Raw genomic sequence first — 17,339 nt, 5'->3', positions numbered from 1 at the left:
CCTCTATACTTGAATATTATTAGCTATATGCACTGAAAGTATGTGTATCTACAATATTGAATGCTAATACACATGTTTTAAATATGTCTCATGGAATTTGTGGACAGAAATGTATGAGAATACACATTAAATGTCATAGAAATTTACATGTGGAGGTATGCATAAAGTTCCTACTAGTCTATATATAAATCCACATTAACATTTTATTTATTAGATATATCTGTGTTCTGTATTTCAGAGATGATTGACGCAATGAAGAAAGAACAGATTTTTTGGGTTTCTGTATGTCTGCTGCTTAGTTGTGCCTCTGCCCCTCTTAATGCTGTTCCTGAGGAAGGTGAAGAACATACAAACATTACAGGTAAAATGTTAAAAGCATTCATCCTTTTAAGCTAGTCAACGCTCTCAATTTTAATCCAAAAATTTAATACATTTTTCTCCATCTTATAGAAAAATCAGTTTTTATTGAAGTGACATTTTTCCAAAATCTTAGTCCAAAAAAAAAAGTCACTTTAGCAAGGAAGATCTCTTTTTTCTCAGACTATATATTAAATACTGAAGTACCTCTGAAAAATTGCAAGGAGCAAAATGATATAGATACAACTCTCTATGAACCTAGATGTCACCCTTTGTCTGGGAAAAGTATGAGAAGGAAAAGGAAATTACAAACATCTGAGGTTTCAGTCATTCTCTCCTTCTTGCCTTTATTCCTCAAATAAAAACTTCTCAGATGAGTCCAAAGTAAGAATCTAGTCAAGCAGGATACCAGAAGATCTGGGTAACAGAAGATAGTTCTAATCCCATAAAGATCTGTGTCTAAAAATAAAATACAGTTGACCCTTGAGCAATGCAGGGGTCGGGGTACCAACCATCAGTGAAGTCCACATATAACTTATAGTCAGCCCTCTGTATCCATGATTCCTCTAGGTCCTGCATTCTGCATGCAGATTCAGCCAACCACAGATCATGTAGTACTATAGTATTTATTACTGAAAAAACATTTTGTATAAGTGAACCCATGCATCTCAAACCTGTGTTGTTCAAGCATCAACTGTTTTAACAATAAAACAATAGAACAAGGAGACTGTGTAGTGATCGTTATTATAGATTTATTTCTTTCTTAAAAGTAATATTTTGTGGCAAATTAGTAAATTAGTGATAAAAATCTCATCATTGTTAATAATGAGAGACTGAACAAAGTGATAGCTTCTATTCATTTGTATATATGTTTATGATGTACAAAAGATTTCCATAAATACATTTTGATTTCATATCTCCAACAGCTCTTTAATGTGATTTTGTTCCTTGTACTAACCTTTGATAAAGATTGAATAAATATATCTTATGTGCCTGAGACTCTGGTAGGTGCTAGGGAAGAAGTGATGACTGAGACCAGGTTCTCCGAAATTTCATGGTTTCACAAGGGAGACTTTAATGTAGACAGATTATTTCAGTGTAATGTGGTAAGTGAAATAAGAGGCATGCATAAGGGTGCTGCTGTTGATGCAAAGAAAAGGGGGACTCATCTAAGCTTGGCTATCTGAGAGCTTGGCACAGGGAAGTGGCCAAATGGTACATGCTACATCACTTCAGCCTGCACCCAAAAATGAGACACTGGGAGCAGATCTGAAGGTCTAGACCAACTGGACCTACAGCTTGAAGTCCATCTGCCCAGGCAGGCCCAGCCTACATCAGCCCCCAGCTGACCGGTCGATAAGAAGCAAACCCAGCTGGGATCAGAAGGGCCATTCACATCCTACCCATGAATGAAAAATAAAGGCTTATTATTATATGCCACCAAAAAATACATATATATTATTGGGAAAATTTCCTAAAGATGGAACATTATTTGATAAAGTAAAAACCATTATGTGCCTTATGAGAGTAGGAATGTGGGCACTATGAGATGGACTCTAATTCTTCATTCCACTCATTTTTCAAAAGGGATGGCTAAAGTTCTAATATTCTGGAGGTTGGGTAGAGAAGGAATGCAGAGGTTACAGTAAGTCCCAACAGGGCAAAGCAGGCAATTCCGTCTTAGAAAGTGGGAGGAGAAAGAGTCCAAGTGTTCCTAATATTCACCTCCTCCAAGCTCCCTCAATTAGGCTGAGAAAATGCATGCCAGTTAACCAGGATGTTCCTGAAACTGTTGCTACTGCCACAGTCAGCCAAGAAACCAGAATTAACCCATCAGTAATTAAACCCAAGTTTAAAATCTCTGGGTAAATCCAGACCAAACCCACCTGGATAAGGAAATATTTTGATCTTAAAGCTAGACTTGAAGACCACTTAGCTGACTGGCTGCACAGTCTTATGCAGTTTTGGTTTTCTTTTGTTTTGTTTTTAATTAATCTTGTGATAGCATGATCCTGTGTCTGTATCGATTCAGTTTTGGAGATACCATCTATCACATTATGCCAAGGTCATGCCATCATTTTATAGATGTATGCCATTTCATTGAAATACTGTACTAGCATTTTATTGAAAAACATTACAAGGTTTTACGGCTTCTCTCACAAGTCAATAGTAGACTTTTTAAAATTAGTTCAACCAGCAGGGAGGATGAAATAGAGAAACTTTTTGATAAGATAAAAATGATTAAAAAATAGTGGTGATAAGGTTTTTTTTTTTTTTTAATTCCTTTAGACTGGTAGAGACAAGATTAGCAAGGAGCACTTAGAGAAAGGCAAGTATGTTTCATAACATTTAGAATCAGACAGACCTAAGTATGCATGTGTAGTTTGTCACATAGCAGCTTTGCAAAATTAGATGAGTTTATGTAAACTCTCTGACTCCCAGTATCCTAATCTATAAGTAAGTGATCTAAATAACTAGATTTAAATGGTTGTTATATAAACTGCATAAAAGCATCTGGCATATTTCCTAGCACAGAGGAGGGAGAGTACACGTCTGTGTTCTTCCTTTCCAGAGAAATCAAATATTTTAGTTAGAGAGTCAAGTAGCATATATATAGATAGTAGGTTAACCATGAAGCTCTAGGTTCCCAAACAAATTCCAGGAGAATGAGGATTCTAATAGTCAAGGATATGACACATCCCCAAATATTTCATGAGCCTTCCATTCAACATCCCAGGACAGGGGGAGGGAAGACTGAGATTTTAATTCTCAGACTGTGAGACATAAAATATTGGGTTGGCCAGAAAGTTCCATAAGATATGATGGAAAACCCCTAACTTTTTGGCCAACCCAATATAAGAAATTAATTATGAAAATAATTACATATAAACCATAATTCTGTTTATCTTACTACATCAGATTAAAGTCCTGTTACATTGTCTTGTATGTTTTTTCCAGTTTTATGGCCTTAGGTAGATCCTTGTCACAGTCAACGCTTTCTTCAAGTCTCAGGAAAGTTACCCCTGATCCCCTCAGAAAAGCTTAAGTATCTTATTATACACTTACACAGCATCCTGAACTTCTTGAATATTTATATAACTAAGTCTTTAGTGTCCGCATGCTCCATGAAGGGGGGGGGGTGGTCACTGCCACCTAATTTACTATCATATCTGCCATGACAGCACAGTGCCTGACACATGACCAACACATGATTGTTAACTTTTGAAAAGGTTTATCTAAATTAAAAAATCAAAACAAGACAAACTTTCATCCCTTTTTAGTGGCACGGCAAGGCTGTGTGTCCAAAGGGGCCACCTGATCACTCCCCCAAATCAGGAATGCTGTGCCCAAGTGCGAGGTTGCGAGGTCACTGCACAAAAGAATATTCTAATATAGGATTCGCGTAAGAAATACAATAAAATATGAATGGTAAAAATGAGTGACTAGATAATAATTAGTAAAATACATTACTCAAAGTTAATTCTTAGTGTTTTCTTTAGGAAATTGCTATAAAATCATTACCTGCTTTCATCACTGAAACCATTTTTAATTTTTATAAAGTGAAGTTTAGAAAAATTTATTGAGTGGAAATTGTAAAATTAAATCTATGTGCTTGACTTAAATGCCAATTAAGGAATCTCAGTCACACAGATCTGTGATAATATCACTCAGTTATTAAGAAGGTGAGCAGTATCTGGTATAAAACTATCTGAGGGTCAATTCTGAAGCCATCACTTATGGTGTGAACTGAACAATTAATTTTTGCAGTGCTCTTTTATAATCTGTAAAGTGGAGATAATAATGCCTAATTCAGAAGGTTGTTGTGATCGTTAAATAATATAATTGCAAAATGTCTGGAGCACAGTAATTATTCAGTAAACGTTAGCTGTTACTACCAGGACGACTGCTACAACTATGGTGTAATATCCTTTGTTTGTGGTGCGCTGCCACCACCTGGTGGCACTATTACTAAATAGCAGGTTGAAAATAAGATGGTATATCCTTAATACAGAAAATGTAAAATAAAAGATTTGGCATGATGATAAGGAATATCAAATATATGAAAAGTCAAAAATAGATAATCAATGAGAAATAATTTGATATAAATTATTGATTTATAAGACATAGTTTCCCTAAGTATACAGTATTTGGCAACTCAGGTAAAGCTGTGTTCTACAAGTGGCCTATATTAAAGGTGCCTGTCTGAAGCACTGCTTCAATGATTTGGTGTCTGTAGAGTTCTAAAGTAACATTAACTTGGGAATCAAGGCCATCATATTGTATGAGAAGTGCTATAGGAATTTCTGAAATAATGGTATATAGCCATAAGTTATGAAAATGTCAGACAGTTTTTATTCTAGCTCATTTCTCAAAATTATTTATGTGACTTCTGAGATTCTAAGATCTGCTCCTAAGAGAGGATATTTATAGAACTGATACGTCAAATTTTTGTCAGCCCTACAAAAATGTATATAGAGCAGATAAAACATAAAGTGCTAATTCAGTGACACATTATGGGTCATCTCTCAGTCAGATGCACCACTTAGGGTCCTTGAAGCTTTCTAACTTCTCACAACTTTTTAACAACTCAGAATGCCATGTATAGAATTATCAATCTTTAAGTAAAGAAAGGAATATAAATAGCATTCACAATCATGCATAAATGTACTACTCAGAAAATGCTTTAGCTTATTTTTGAATTCAAATTGACAGTTGTAACTTCAGTGATGAAGGGAAAATATATTTTTTATGTCATTTTTTGTTTATATACAGATATATACAATACTCTAAAATGTTATTATATATTATTAATTTCTAGAGAAAAGAAGTACTTGTGTGTATAATTTAAGAAAATTAATTATTTGTAATTTATAATATTTAACACCTAAATTTTCATAACTAGGGAATGGTTCAGTGTAGTATGATATATACATACATGTATGAATATAAATATTCTGTTGCTTTTTCTTTCATGAGGATTGGAGTCATGTACCAGCCCTGATATTGTTGCTTTTAAAGAGTTGTTTTGTATGTAAAAAATGACACAGCTGTGGATTAGGGAGACATCTCTACTTATCTGTAATGTCAACACATCAGTTACCTTATAACTACTACTCAATTCCATATTGGTCAACTGGTACAAGTTTAAGCAACATCTATAACAAGAGTCTAGAAAAAATATTTGATATTTTTCCTTAAAAGTTGGTTAATAATCAACTATTAAAGTTTAATAAAGTTGGTAAGACCTGTCTCATTTGATGAGTTTATTTTATCTAACTTTTTGATAACTTTTCAGTTTCTTATATCAGCCTATTTTATCAGTGTTGCACTTCTCCTTAAAATTAAGATGTATTAAAAATGAATGAAAAGGAATGTTATTCTTTTATTTTTTACCTTGTAGATGCTGAGTTGCCACCGTTGAAACTTGTACATTCATTCTGTGCATTGAAAGCAGATGATGGCCCATGCAAAGCAATGATAAAGAGATTTTTTTTCAATATTCACACTCAGCAATGTGAAGAATTTATATATGGGGGATGTGAAGGAAATCAGAATCGATTTGAAAGTCTGGAAGAGTGCAAAGAAAAATGTACAAGAGGTAGGTTTCTGGAGACACTTATTACCCAGAAACCTTTAGAGTTATTAGATCTAATCATAGATATAATCATTTTAGAAAAAACGTTAAAACTATTTTAACATTCCAAGGAATCTTTTTCACTTTTTTGGCTTTAATGTTCAACTACTGTTTTTCATTTTTTTGTATCAGTCATTATAAAATATAGTAAGCTTATTGTCCTATACTCTTCCCCATAATAAAGAAGGAAGAAAACCCTTACGTTTGCAGAACAGATTTTATATCTGCAGCAAATTAAGTGTAATTCAGCCTCCTTGGGTAGCTATGAGTTCACAGGAAATAACTTGTTATTCACAGTGACTTAGACTTTCCTTTACCAATACAATGATCTCATAGTTGTTTCCCTGTCAAGATAATGAATTAATCCAATTTGAGGTTCTCAACAGCTACTAATTAGAAAATTATAGAAATATATATATGAAAGTAAAATCCTTCTCTTTGGAGCCTTGGAATAATGTAGAAAATATCATCCCTGATGACCTATGAAGACCTTACTGAACCCAACTTTTCATAGTTTTACTAAGTTATAAGGTTTAAAAGCATATCACATTCTACTATTAAACTTTATTGAACACTTATTCTTTTAATCATGTTAAAACAACTTTTTTTTTTCAAATTCTACAAATTACAATGTTTCATGTGGTTTTCTCTCTTTAGACTGAGATAAATTCCAAACAATTACTGGTCAAAATTTTGAATGTTTTTATTTCAGTTTTATTCTTCTGAATTGAGAGCTACTTGAGAGCTAGAAAATCCTGAGTTGTCTTTATTTCTGCAGTTTCTAGTCCCAAATTTCCCCACTGCATGTTCTTAGAGCCAGTTGAATTAAACTGTAGGGCTATAGCGATGGTATCTTTAGTTAACACCGGTGTCTTGTTTTTTGCAAAGCAGGCAGGTCTGCATTTTCACTCTGATAATGCTTTCCTGAACAGCTTTTACAAAACAGCCTTGGCATCATGATGCTCTCGGCCTATGGGAAAATCTCAGTGTGGTAAAAACAGAGAGCTTTTCTCCTCTGTGACTGTTGTATGCTCCAGAGCTGGCAGAAAAGAATTGATGTGAATGAATTTCTTTATCTCAGAGCACTTATTTCCCTCTTTCCTCTCCATAGATGTGCTAGAAATGTTACTAACACAGATTAGGCAGTTCAGTGGTTCTCTGTAGTACCTTTGGTTTTTGTGATTGCCTGGTCATTTTCCCTTCATCACAGATTTCTATACCCTGTTCTATTCCATACTGTGCCAAGTATCCTTTTGTACTGAGTATCACTCAGGTTCAGCACCTTGGCTAGAGGCCTGGTTGCCTCATTCTTTGTAATCCTCACTTTTTCATGTAGCAGCCTACTTAATTTCATCAACTGGCCTCTTTCCTGAAATACATACCTATTTAGTTTTTATAATTTACAAATCTTTTATTTCACCATTTTGTGAGAAGTTACTCTTTTCTTTAGAAATTAATCAAATATGATTTTGTTCTTCAGTGAATGCCCTGCTATAATGTTTTCTCAAACATCATTACTACCTACCATAACTATATGTCTTTTGCCCCCATCTCCTCATTATCTCTTCAAAAGTCATTGATATTACTGTTTGAATATCTGAGTGTTTTATATAGTAAGCTACTGTTAAGGATATAGATGACATAGAAGAGTTACTAAGCTTTTAAAAAATCACCTAAGGAGAAAATTCCATCTTCAGCTGTGATGGAGTAACTGGAGCTGAACTTTCTCTCCTAATGTAAATAACTAGAAAACTGGGCAAAATATATGAATCAGCTGTTTACAGACATTGATCAAAAGGCAGTGCAGGATTGTGATCTCTGAGAGATGGGAAACACATGAGGTGAACCCTCTGGTCTCCCCAGCAATCTGCATGAAGGCACTTCAGACCACAGTTAAAGGAGGGAAATACCAGCACAGCATGGTGGTCTCCATGGTGGAGGATGTGGGGATTGGAGACTGGTAGACTGATGTGGCTGGGTTTTGAGGGACAATATGTGAGAGAGAATGGACATATGTAGAGAAAAAGCTAAAAAATCTGGATAAGGGTCCCTTTGAGTTTGTTACTGAATAATAAAACTGCATGCACTTGGTGAAATTCCATGAGTTTGAGAAAGTAATTACAGGGATTTGTAAGTAGAACAATTCCCAGAGCTCCCACATGACTAGGAGAAATTTTACATTTAATTTAGTACTAGGACTAAATTAGACCTAGAGTAAAAGCTACTTTAACCTTGTCATAGTGAAGCTTAAACCAAGCCTTAAAAGTTCCAGGTGATCCACAAGTAACTTAACTACTTGCCAGAAGGCACTTCTTTAATGGAAGATGGTAAAACATTCTTTAACGGAAGACAATAAAATCCAGCAGCCAACAGCATAATATTCAAAAATATCTATAATCCCCCCTGCCCAGAATACTAAACATTTGAAGAATAAGCAAACTGTGATCCATAATTAGGAAAAAAGTGCTCAATTCAAACAGAGAAATGACAGAGGTGACAAAATTAGTAGACAAGGACTTTAAAATAGCTATTATAAATATGGTAAAGGATTTAAAGAAAACATGAACATAATAAGGAGAAAATGGAATATATAAAAGAGAACTAAATGGAAATTCTAAACCTGAAAAATTCAGTATATAAAATAAGAAATTTTCCAGATGTACTTAAAGCAGATTAGACATTACAGAAGAAAAGGTCAGTAAACTTAAAGACAGAGCAATAGTAACTGTTCAAGATGAAGGACAGTGAGGATAAAAAAAAAGGCTAAACAAGCAAACAAAAAAGAATATAGCCCAATAACCCATGACAGGAAATCAAGAAGTCTATCAAAATGTGTAATTGGAGTCCTGGCAGTTGGGGCAGGAGATATGTGAACAAAAAAATGGCAAAGAATTATCCACATTTGATGAAAACTGTAACTTGTAGAACCAAGAACACTGACAAAATCACAAAAAAAAAAGAATAAAGAAAAGTCTACACAAATGAATATAATAATCAAATTGCTGAAAATTGTGGATACAAATAAATCATAAAAAAAATGAGAAAAATGATACATGAGGGAATGAAGATCGAAAGAATCCCCAAGTTCCCATCAAGAAACAATTCACAAGAGAAGAAAATGGAACATCTTCTTTGAAGAGCTAAAGGAAAAAATAAACTGCCAATTAGTCATCTAGATCTATTAAAAATACTCTTATAGGGCTTCCCTGGTGGCACAGTGGTTAAGAATCCGCCTGCCAGTGCAGGGGACACGGGTTCGAGCCCTGGTCTGGGAAGATCCCACATGCCGCGGAGCAACTAAGCCCGTGCGCCACGACTACCGAACCTGCACTCTAGAGCCCGTACTCCGCAACGAGAGAAGCCACCGCAAAGAGAAGCCTGCGCACCGCAGTGAAGAGTGGCCCCCGCTCTCCGCAACTAGAGAAAGCCCGCGCACAGCAACGGAGACACAAAGCAGCCAAAAATAAATAAATAAAATAAATTTCTTTAAAAAAAAATACTCTTATAATGGAGATAAACACTTTTTCAGATTAACAATGTCTGAGAAAATTTATTGCTAGCAGACTTGCACTGTGAGTAATAGTAAAAGATTTAAAACTAAAGCACACAGGAAAGGAGGGGGAACATATGAGATTACTGTTGTAAGGTTCTGATACTACAGATGAAAGTGGTATTAATTACTTGAAGCCAAATTGTCATGAATTAAAGATGCATATTAAAATTACATTAAAGTTTAATGGTATAATCACTCCAGTTAAAAGGTATATAGTAGACAATATAAAAAAAATCACGAACTAAGTACGTGTTGTCTGCAGGAAAGACGTTTTAAAAATACAGACACAGAGAGGTTAAAAGTGAAAAGATGAAAAAAGATATACCATGCAAGCACAGATCAGAAGAATGATTAGTAAAAGTAGACTATAGGACAAGGAATATTGGCAGGAGAAAGGGAAGACACATTATAGGAATGAGGGCCAATTAATCAAAAAACCATAAAAATCCTCAGTGTCTATGTGTATGCCTCAATTACAGAACTGGAAAATTTTCAGAGAAAAAACTGACAGAAGTGAAAGGAGAAATATGATGTATATCTTATATATTAAGACTTGGAAGCTGAATTTTTGTTTTATTTTGGAGACCTTCGAGAACTAATGCTTGTAAATTACCATGCCTGAGAATAAAGTCAAGACAAATATTTCAGAGAATAGGAACTAAGGATGTGTTTAGTTTGATATGTATGCTCAGCTGTCCTTTTGCATGTAAAGCTGTTTTATCAGTTGTTTCCAAATATATATAATCTTGCATGATGTATTTACCTATGTAATAATAGAGACATGGTAACAAAGTTAATAAGGTAGAAAAAATTAAAATATAGTTTGTAAAATGGTTTCTAAACACATGGCTTTCAAAATGTTTGTCTTTTGGTTTAGTTGCTTTTTTCCCATAGCCTATACAAGAACAACATTTTATTTGATTATTATTTTTTGAAAAATAGGTGTATGTAGTGTGGGAATTAAAGAATTAGATGAAAGAGATCAAATTCCCACTTAGCTTTTTAGCTAGTCAGCCTCTACAGCAACTTTTAAAGGTTCCAATAGGTATGCTGTTTATATTAATTACTATTTTATTAGTTGAGCTAACTGTGACTTGCGGCTTTTCATGGGGATTTACATGGGAATTTTCTCCACAGGAATTAAAGAGCATGTAAATACTTTTTCCATTCTGTTTATTTTTAAGTTCATTTTGTGTTTTATTTGTTTGGAATAGTGAAGACTTACCCAGTAACAAGAATATTCTGTCCATAGAGTCTTTTCCCATCTACTTGGAAAATTTTCTAGGCTGACTTCAACAAATATGAAATATAAAAGTTAGCATTCAGATTTTACCCTCCCCTTTCCCAACAGAAAACAAAAAGATGAAGAAAGAATAGGGCAAAAGAAATTTTTTTTTACAATTGTTTAAATGTATCAGGTAATTATGAATTAATTTTGATATTAATATTCATGATGAAATATTAAAATGTGAATTCATATACATTGGAGTTCAAGGAATTACTAAAATAAGAATTAGTAAAACATGCTCTCATTATTCCTTCAGACATCATTAATAAATGTTATGTTCTGCATAAATCTAGGAAAATATGATAACTTGGATAATTTGCTGTAAACCTTATCTATCTTTTCAGACTGTAACTGGCATAAAAATAAATTAAATAGGGTATCCATGGTTGTTACCAGAAAGGAACAAGTTCTCTCTTTTAATATTGCATGAATATTGAAATCAAGCATCTCTATGTTCCTGTTCCGTGGCTATTGTCAGTAGGTAAAACAGAGCAAAAATGATTACTCAGCTCTCTAGTCTTATATACTGTTTATATGTATATATTCTTTCCCTGCCTTCATAAATTAAAAATGTAACATAATAATTGTACATTAAAATATTTTAATGTAAGCTTATTATGACAATCCACCATCTAAAAACATTAATTGGGGGTTGGTTATTTACAATAAAAAAAAATCAGGTTTTCTTAACATTTAAAATACAATTAGAATTACACACACACACACACACACACACACACACACATCTTTTTTAAGACTGTTGAATAAAACATAGTAAAGCTCAAAGGGGAGATGAACCACATCACCTTATCATTCGTAGACATTTTACTCTCCAAAGAATAACCTGCTTGATCACTGGCTGAAAGGGGCATTTAAGCCAACTCATACTCATATTCTCTCTCTCTTGCCTCTCTCTCCCTCCCTTTATGTCTCTCTGGCCATACAACTAATAATAAGCTGCCTTGAACAAAGCTTTTCTCTGTAAAACAACTGATTATACAATAAATCAAATATCACTTAGTTTTCCTAATGTTTATGTGAACAAATCAAAATTTTACATAATATATCAATTTGAATTTCATTATCCTTTAAATTAGAATTTAGAATCCATACTTGAAATACAATGGGTCAAAGACAAGTAGCATTCTAGTTCTCAAGTGGAGTAATTCCAATAATTCTATGAGATTAAACTAAAAAATACATCACAAATACCATTTGCTTCATTTCTCCTCTGTAATTGGAAATAATAATGAAGCTTGTAATTGGATTAAGATAATAAAGCAGAAGAAGGAATCGGGAAAGGAGGTAATTCTGGTTCCTTTCACCCCTACTTCCATTCCTCTATAGAAATGATCTGTTTTTATAGGCAAAATAGGCTGTTTGAATTACTTTCACATTTCACATTATTTTAATAAATAACTATTTTAATCATAGATATTTTGAATAGCAAACTTAGTTCACCATGAATTATTATTTTTGTAAATGTGTTAGAAAGTTTTAAAATAGTTTTTGAGACATTATTATATTAAAATGTAGGTGACTTCATGGTTATACTGTAATAATTTAATCTTTAGAGCAAATAAGAAATTTATTTATTGACATTCTGTATAAGAATAATTTTAATAGTAATAAACATATCAGCCTAGTTTGTTAAATTGAAAGTCATAACATTATATTATAAATTGTAGTAATTGATACATATATACTGTTTTACTTGCAGATTATCCAAAGAAAACTAGAAGGACAAAGACAACATTGCAAAAAGGTGAATATTCATTTGTATGCTCATTAGTAACATTTACATAAGGCACTTAGCAATTCAATTCTTAGCTTTCTCTGCTATGAGATTCATCATAAATCCATGTGATCTTTGAAATGGTGTTTTGTTTCAGTGCATATAATGAAAACGTAGAAATAACATACATGATATTTGGTAAGGGAAGACTTCAAACACTGTGTTTACTCATTCTAATTCAGTGTGATATCTGGTATTAGATCAGTAACAATCCAGAGCCATGCACATGCTATTTTAACATCCCCAAAATAGTGATTTAGATGTTGCTGTTCTTACTGTATTTCTCAGATCTCTAATCCTTTCATAATCTCAGCATTGTGTGGCTTTAGCAAGTTTCATCCAGTATTACCCTGAATATATATATGCCTTTGAGTTGTCAACAGCCTGTATGCAAAAATAAGTGGAGATATTTAACAATAAATAATTGCTTTTGTCAATATTATTTAGCATTTGCATATTTTTGATTTTGTGATTTAAATTATTTATAGTTTTTAACTAAAAAGAATTACTTTTTGGTGAATATAATATATCAGTACAAGAAAAATGTTACAAGAGATGAAGAAAGACATGCTCCTTTTAATAAAGGTCTAGAAGCTGACTTTGCTCAATTACCATTCACAGCATTTACATTTAAATGAGAAAATATTGAACAAAAAGATCAAATTATTTAATTCAGGACATGAAAAAGCTACATAATTCAAAGTGAATTTTAGTTTTACTAACTTTGATTTAATTATGTGGGAAAGAGCTGAAAAATTCTATAACTCACTGATAAGCTTAAGACAAACTACTGTCCAGAATTTCAATCAAAAGTTATAAAATAAATTCAGCAAAGTTTGTACAAACAACATAATAAATGTATTTATTTATAAGTTTTAAAATAACTTTCTATAAATATTGAATTAATTTTTACAAGTGTTCAATACTTCAATTAAATGAAATTCTTCTTATCTGTAATATCAAAGAATACAGCATATTTATAAATAGGGTTTTTTTGTCCATCAAGTAAAAGATGATATCTTCAACATTTAAACATTAGTATATTTTTTTTCAAAAATGTAGATTTAGGGGCTTCCCTGGTGGCGCAGTGGTTGAGCGTCCGCCTGCCAATGCAGGGGACACGGGTTCGTGCCCCGGTCTGGGAAGATCCCACATGCCATGGAGTGGCTAGGCCCGTGAGCCATGGCCGCTGAGCCTGTGCGTCCGGAGCCTGTGCTCCGCAACGGGAGAGGCCACAACAGTGAGGCCCGCGTACCGCAAAAAAAAAATGTAGATTTAGGAAAAAATTATATGCAGGGGAAATTTACTGGAAAATTATGCTACTTAATTTATATTTAATGATTCAGAATTGAAACATTCTTATTTGATATTATATATGAAAGTTAGAGAGTAAAGCTATGGATACTATTCACATGTGTAAAAAATGTTCAGATGCTAAAACCAATCCATGATGAAGACCTTTAAGCATATTGATTTGAAGTCAACTTTGTGATATGCTTCCTAACATCACATCAGAACAGTTATAAAGACAATGGGGATTCTTTACAACCCTTTTGGGAGAAAGTTTTTTTTAAGACAATTGCCAAGTATGCAGCCTCAAACAAAAGTTAGTAGTGAAAATAATGTGGTTTGTGGAAGTTGGCATATATCTTAAAGCCTGCCTTCTGGGTTTTAACTGAGCATCAATTTAGAGCAAGGATTGTGTATGCAGATTCAATACAAACGTTAGAACTTTATTTATTTGAGGAATATTGGGAATGAATTTCTTAATTTGTGACCGTAGATATATTAAACTCTAGGCCTAAGCAGAATTATTTTACAAGTATGCAATTTCAACTCCTAAAATAAATGTATGTCCTAGAATGGGGCCTCATATAAATATGGCAACTTTCAGTTGTATAATTCCTTAATCATATTTTCAGAATAATTTGTTACTGTTTTCTCTTCTTTGTATGCAATATTTTTTACCTACTCCCTTTTGTTAAACATAGAATTCTTGTATTATTTGTTAATATGATTTAAAATTTCATAAATACATACTAAGACCTAAACAAATCAAATTAGTGATCAAATGTATTTTTCTTTCTCTTGTAATACAGTATATTATAAAACTTTTTTAAACAGCTTTATTGAGATATAATTCACATGCTAAACAATTCAGCCATTTAAAGTGCACAATTTAATAATTTTAGTATATTTAGTATTGTGCAACCATCAGCATAATCAATTTTAGAACATTTTAATCACACCCCCCCAAAAAAAAACCCTCTGTAATCACTAACAGACACTGCCCCATTTCTTCCGGCTCCCCCAGCCCCAGGCAACCATTAATCCACTTTCTGCATCTATAGATTGGCCTATTCTGGATGTTTCATAAAAATGAAATCATATAATATATGGATATATAGATATATATGGATAATATATGGATTTCTGTGTCTGACTCATTTCACTCAGCATAATGTTGTCAAGGTTCATCCATGTCGTAGCAGATCTCAGTACTTCATTCCTTATTATGACAGGATAATATTCCATTATATGGATAGACCACATTTTGTTTATCCATTTATCAGATGATAGACATTTGGGTTGTTTCCACCTTTTGGCATTTGGGAATAATGTTGCTAGGTACATTAGGGTTCAAGTTTTTGTGTGCACATGTGATTTCATTCCTCTTGGCCTAGACACCTAGGCCTCGGTGTGGTTCTAATAGGCATTCCTTTTAGAATTCTGAGTGAAGTTGAACATCTTCATGAATTACCTGTTTAAATCCATTGCTTATTTTACTGTTGGGTTGTTTGAATGTTTCTTATTTGTGATATTGTGATTTATAATAAAGATATAGTCGGTCTTCCTCCTGTTGTCCCTGGCCCAGAGCTCAAAAAACCCTTGGAATTTCCTGACTTGAGCCTTAAATGTATCTTTTGTTATGTTAATGATGTGACTTCCCGGACGTCTCCTCAGCTGGGGGGACTGCTGGTTGCCAGGGGAGCCAACCCCTTGATTAGAGGGTTGAAACTTTCAATCCCATCCCCCCTCCACCACCTCCGGAGAGGGGAGAGGGGCTGGAGGTTGAGTTCAATCACCAATGGCCAATGATTTAATTATTCATGCCTGTGTAATGAAGCCTCCATAAAAACACAAAAGGACGGAGGTCAGGGAACTTCCGGGTTGTTGAACTTGGGGAGATTCGGGAAGAGTGGATGCCTGGAGAGGGAAGCTCCGCCCCTTCCCACATACCTTGCCCTGTGCATCTCCTCCACCTTGCTGTTCCTGAATTATATCCTTTTGTAATAAACTGGTGATCTAGTAAGAAAACTTTTCTGGAGTTCCGTGAGCCAAATTAATCAAACCCAAAGAGGGGGGTGTGGAACCTCAGATTTACAGCCTTGTTGGTCAGAAGCCCGGGGGGTGGGGGGGGGGCAGGGTGCACCTGAACATTTTTAACATCTTTATTGGAGTATAATTGCTTTACAATGTTGTGTTAGTTTCTGCTGTATCACAAAGTGAATGAGCCATACGTATACATACATCCCCATATCTCCTCCCTCTTGCATTTTCCTCTCACCCTCCTTATCCCACCCCTCTAGGTGGTCACAAAGCACCGAGCTGATCTCCCTGTGGTATGCGGCTGCTTCCCACTAGCTATCTGTTTTACATTTGGTAGTGTATATAGGTCCACGCCACTCTCTCACTTTGTCCCAGCTTACCCTTCCCCCTCCCTGTGTCCTCAAGTCCATTCTCTATGATTGTGTCTTTATTCTTGTCCTGCCCCTAGGTTCTTCAGAACCATTTTTTAAAATAGATTCCATATATATGTGTTAGCATACAGTATTTGTTTTTCTCTTTCTGACTTACTTCACTCTGTATGACAGACTATAGGTCCATCCACCTCACTACAAATAACTCAATCTCTTTCCTTTCTATGGCTGAGTAATATTCCATTGTATATATGTGCCACATCTTCTTTATCCATTCATCTGTTGATGGACACTTAGGTGGCTTCCATATCCTGCCTATTGTAAATAGTGCTGCAGTGAACATTGCTGTACATGACTCTTTTTGAATTATGGTTTCTCAGGGTATATGTCCAGTAGTGGGATTGCTGGTCATATGGTAATTCTATTCTTAGTTTTTTAAGGAAGCTCCATACTGTTCTCCATAGTGGCTGTATCAATTTACATTCTCACCAACAGTGCAAGAGGGTTCCCTTCTCTCCACACCCTCTCCAGCATTTATTGTTTGTAGATTTTTTGATGATGGCCATTCTGACCAGTGTGAAGTGATACCTCATTGTAGCTTTGATTTGCATTTCTCTAATGATTAGTGATGTTGAGCTTCCTTTCCTGTGTTTGTTGGCAATCTGTATATCTTTTTTGGAGAAATGTCTATTTAGGTCTTCTGCCCATTTTTGGATTGGGTTGTTTGTTTTTTGACATTGAGCTGCATGAGCTGATGGTATATTTTGGAGATTAATCCTTTGTCAGTTGCTTCATTTGCAAATATTTTCTCCCATTCTGAGGGTTGTCTTTTTGTCTCATTTATGGTTTCCTTTGCTGTGCAAAAGCTTTGAAGTTTCATTAGGTCCCATTTGTTTATTTTTGGTTTTATTTCCACTTCTCTAGGAGGTGGGTCAAAAAGGATCTTGCTGTGATTTATGTCATAGAGTGTTCTGCCTATGTTTTCCTCTAAGAGTCTTATAGTGTCTGGC

At 34.2% G+C, this 17,339-nt stretch overlaps 1 protein-coding gene across 2 annotated transcripts in view; it reads left to right on the top strand.

The window, feature by feature from the left end:
• The first annotated feature begins 240 nt into the window (after positions 1–240).
• Positions 241–17,339, top strand: part of TFPI (tissue factor pathway inhibitor) — a 35,693-nt gene continuing 18,594 nt past the window's right edge. For both annotated transcript variants that reach the window (XM_065880977.1, XM_065880978.1), the window contains exons 1-4: positions 241–361; positions 5,759–5,960; positions 12,200–12,211; positions 12,576–12,598. In XM_065880977.1, coding sequence (XP_065737049.1) covers positions 241–361; positions 5,759–5,960; positions 12,200–12,211; positions 12,576–12,598 — 358 coding nt within the window. The remainder of the gene's footprint in view (positions 362–5,758; positions 5,961–12,199; positions 12,212–12,575; positions 12,599–17,339) is intronic.

Source organism: Phocoena phocoena, chromosome 7 (genome assembly GCF_963924675.1).
Source record: "Phocoena phocoena chromosome 7, mPhoPho1.1, whole genome shotgun sequence".
NCBI lineage: Eukaryota > Metazoa > Chordata > Mammalia > Artiodactyla > Phocoenidae > Phocoena > Phocoena phocoena.
Note: the sequence above shows the minus strand (reverse complement) of the source record. Positions and strands in the feature narration are given on the sequence as shown.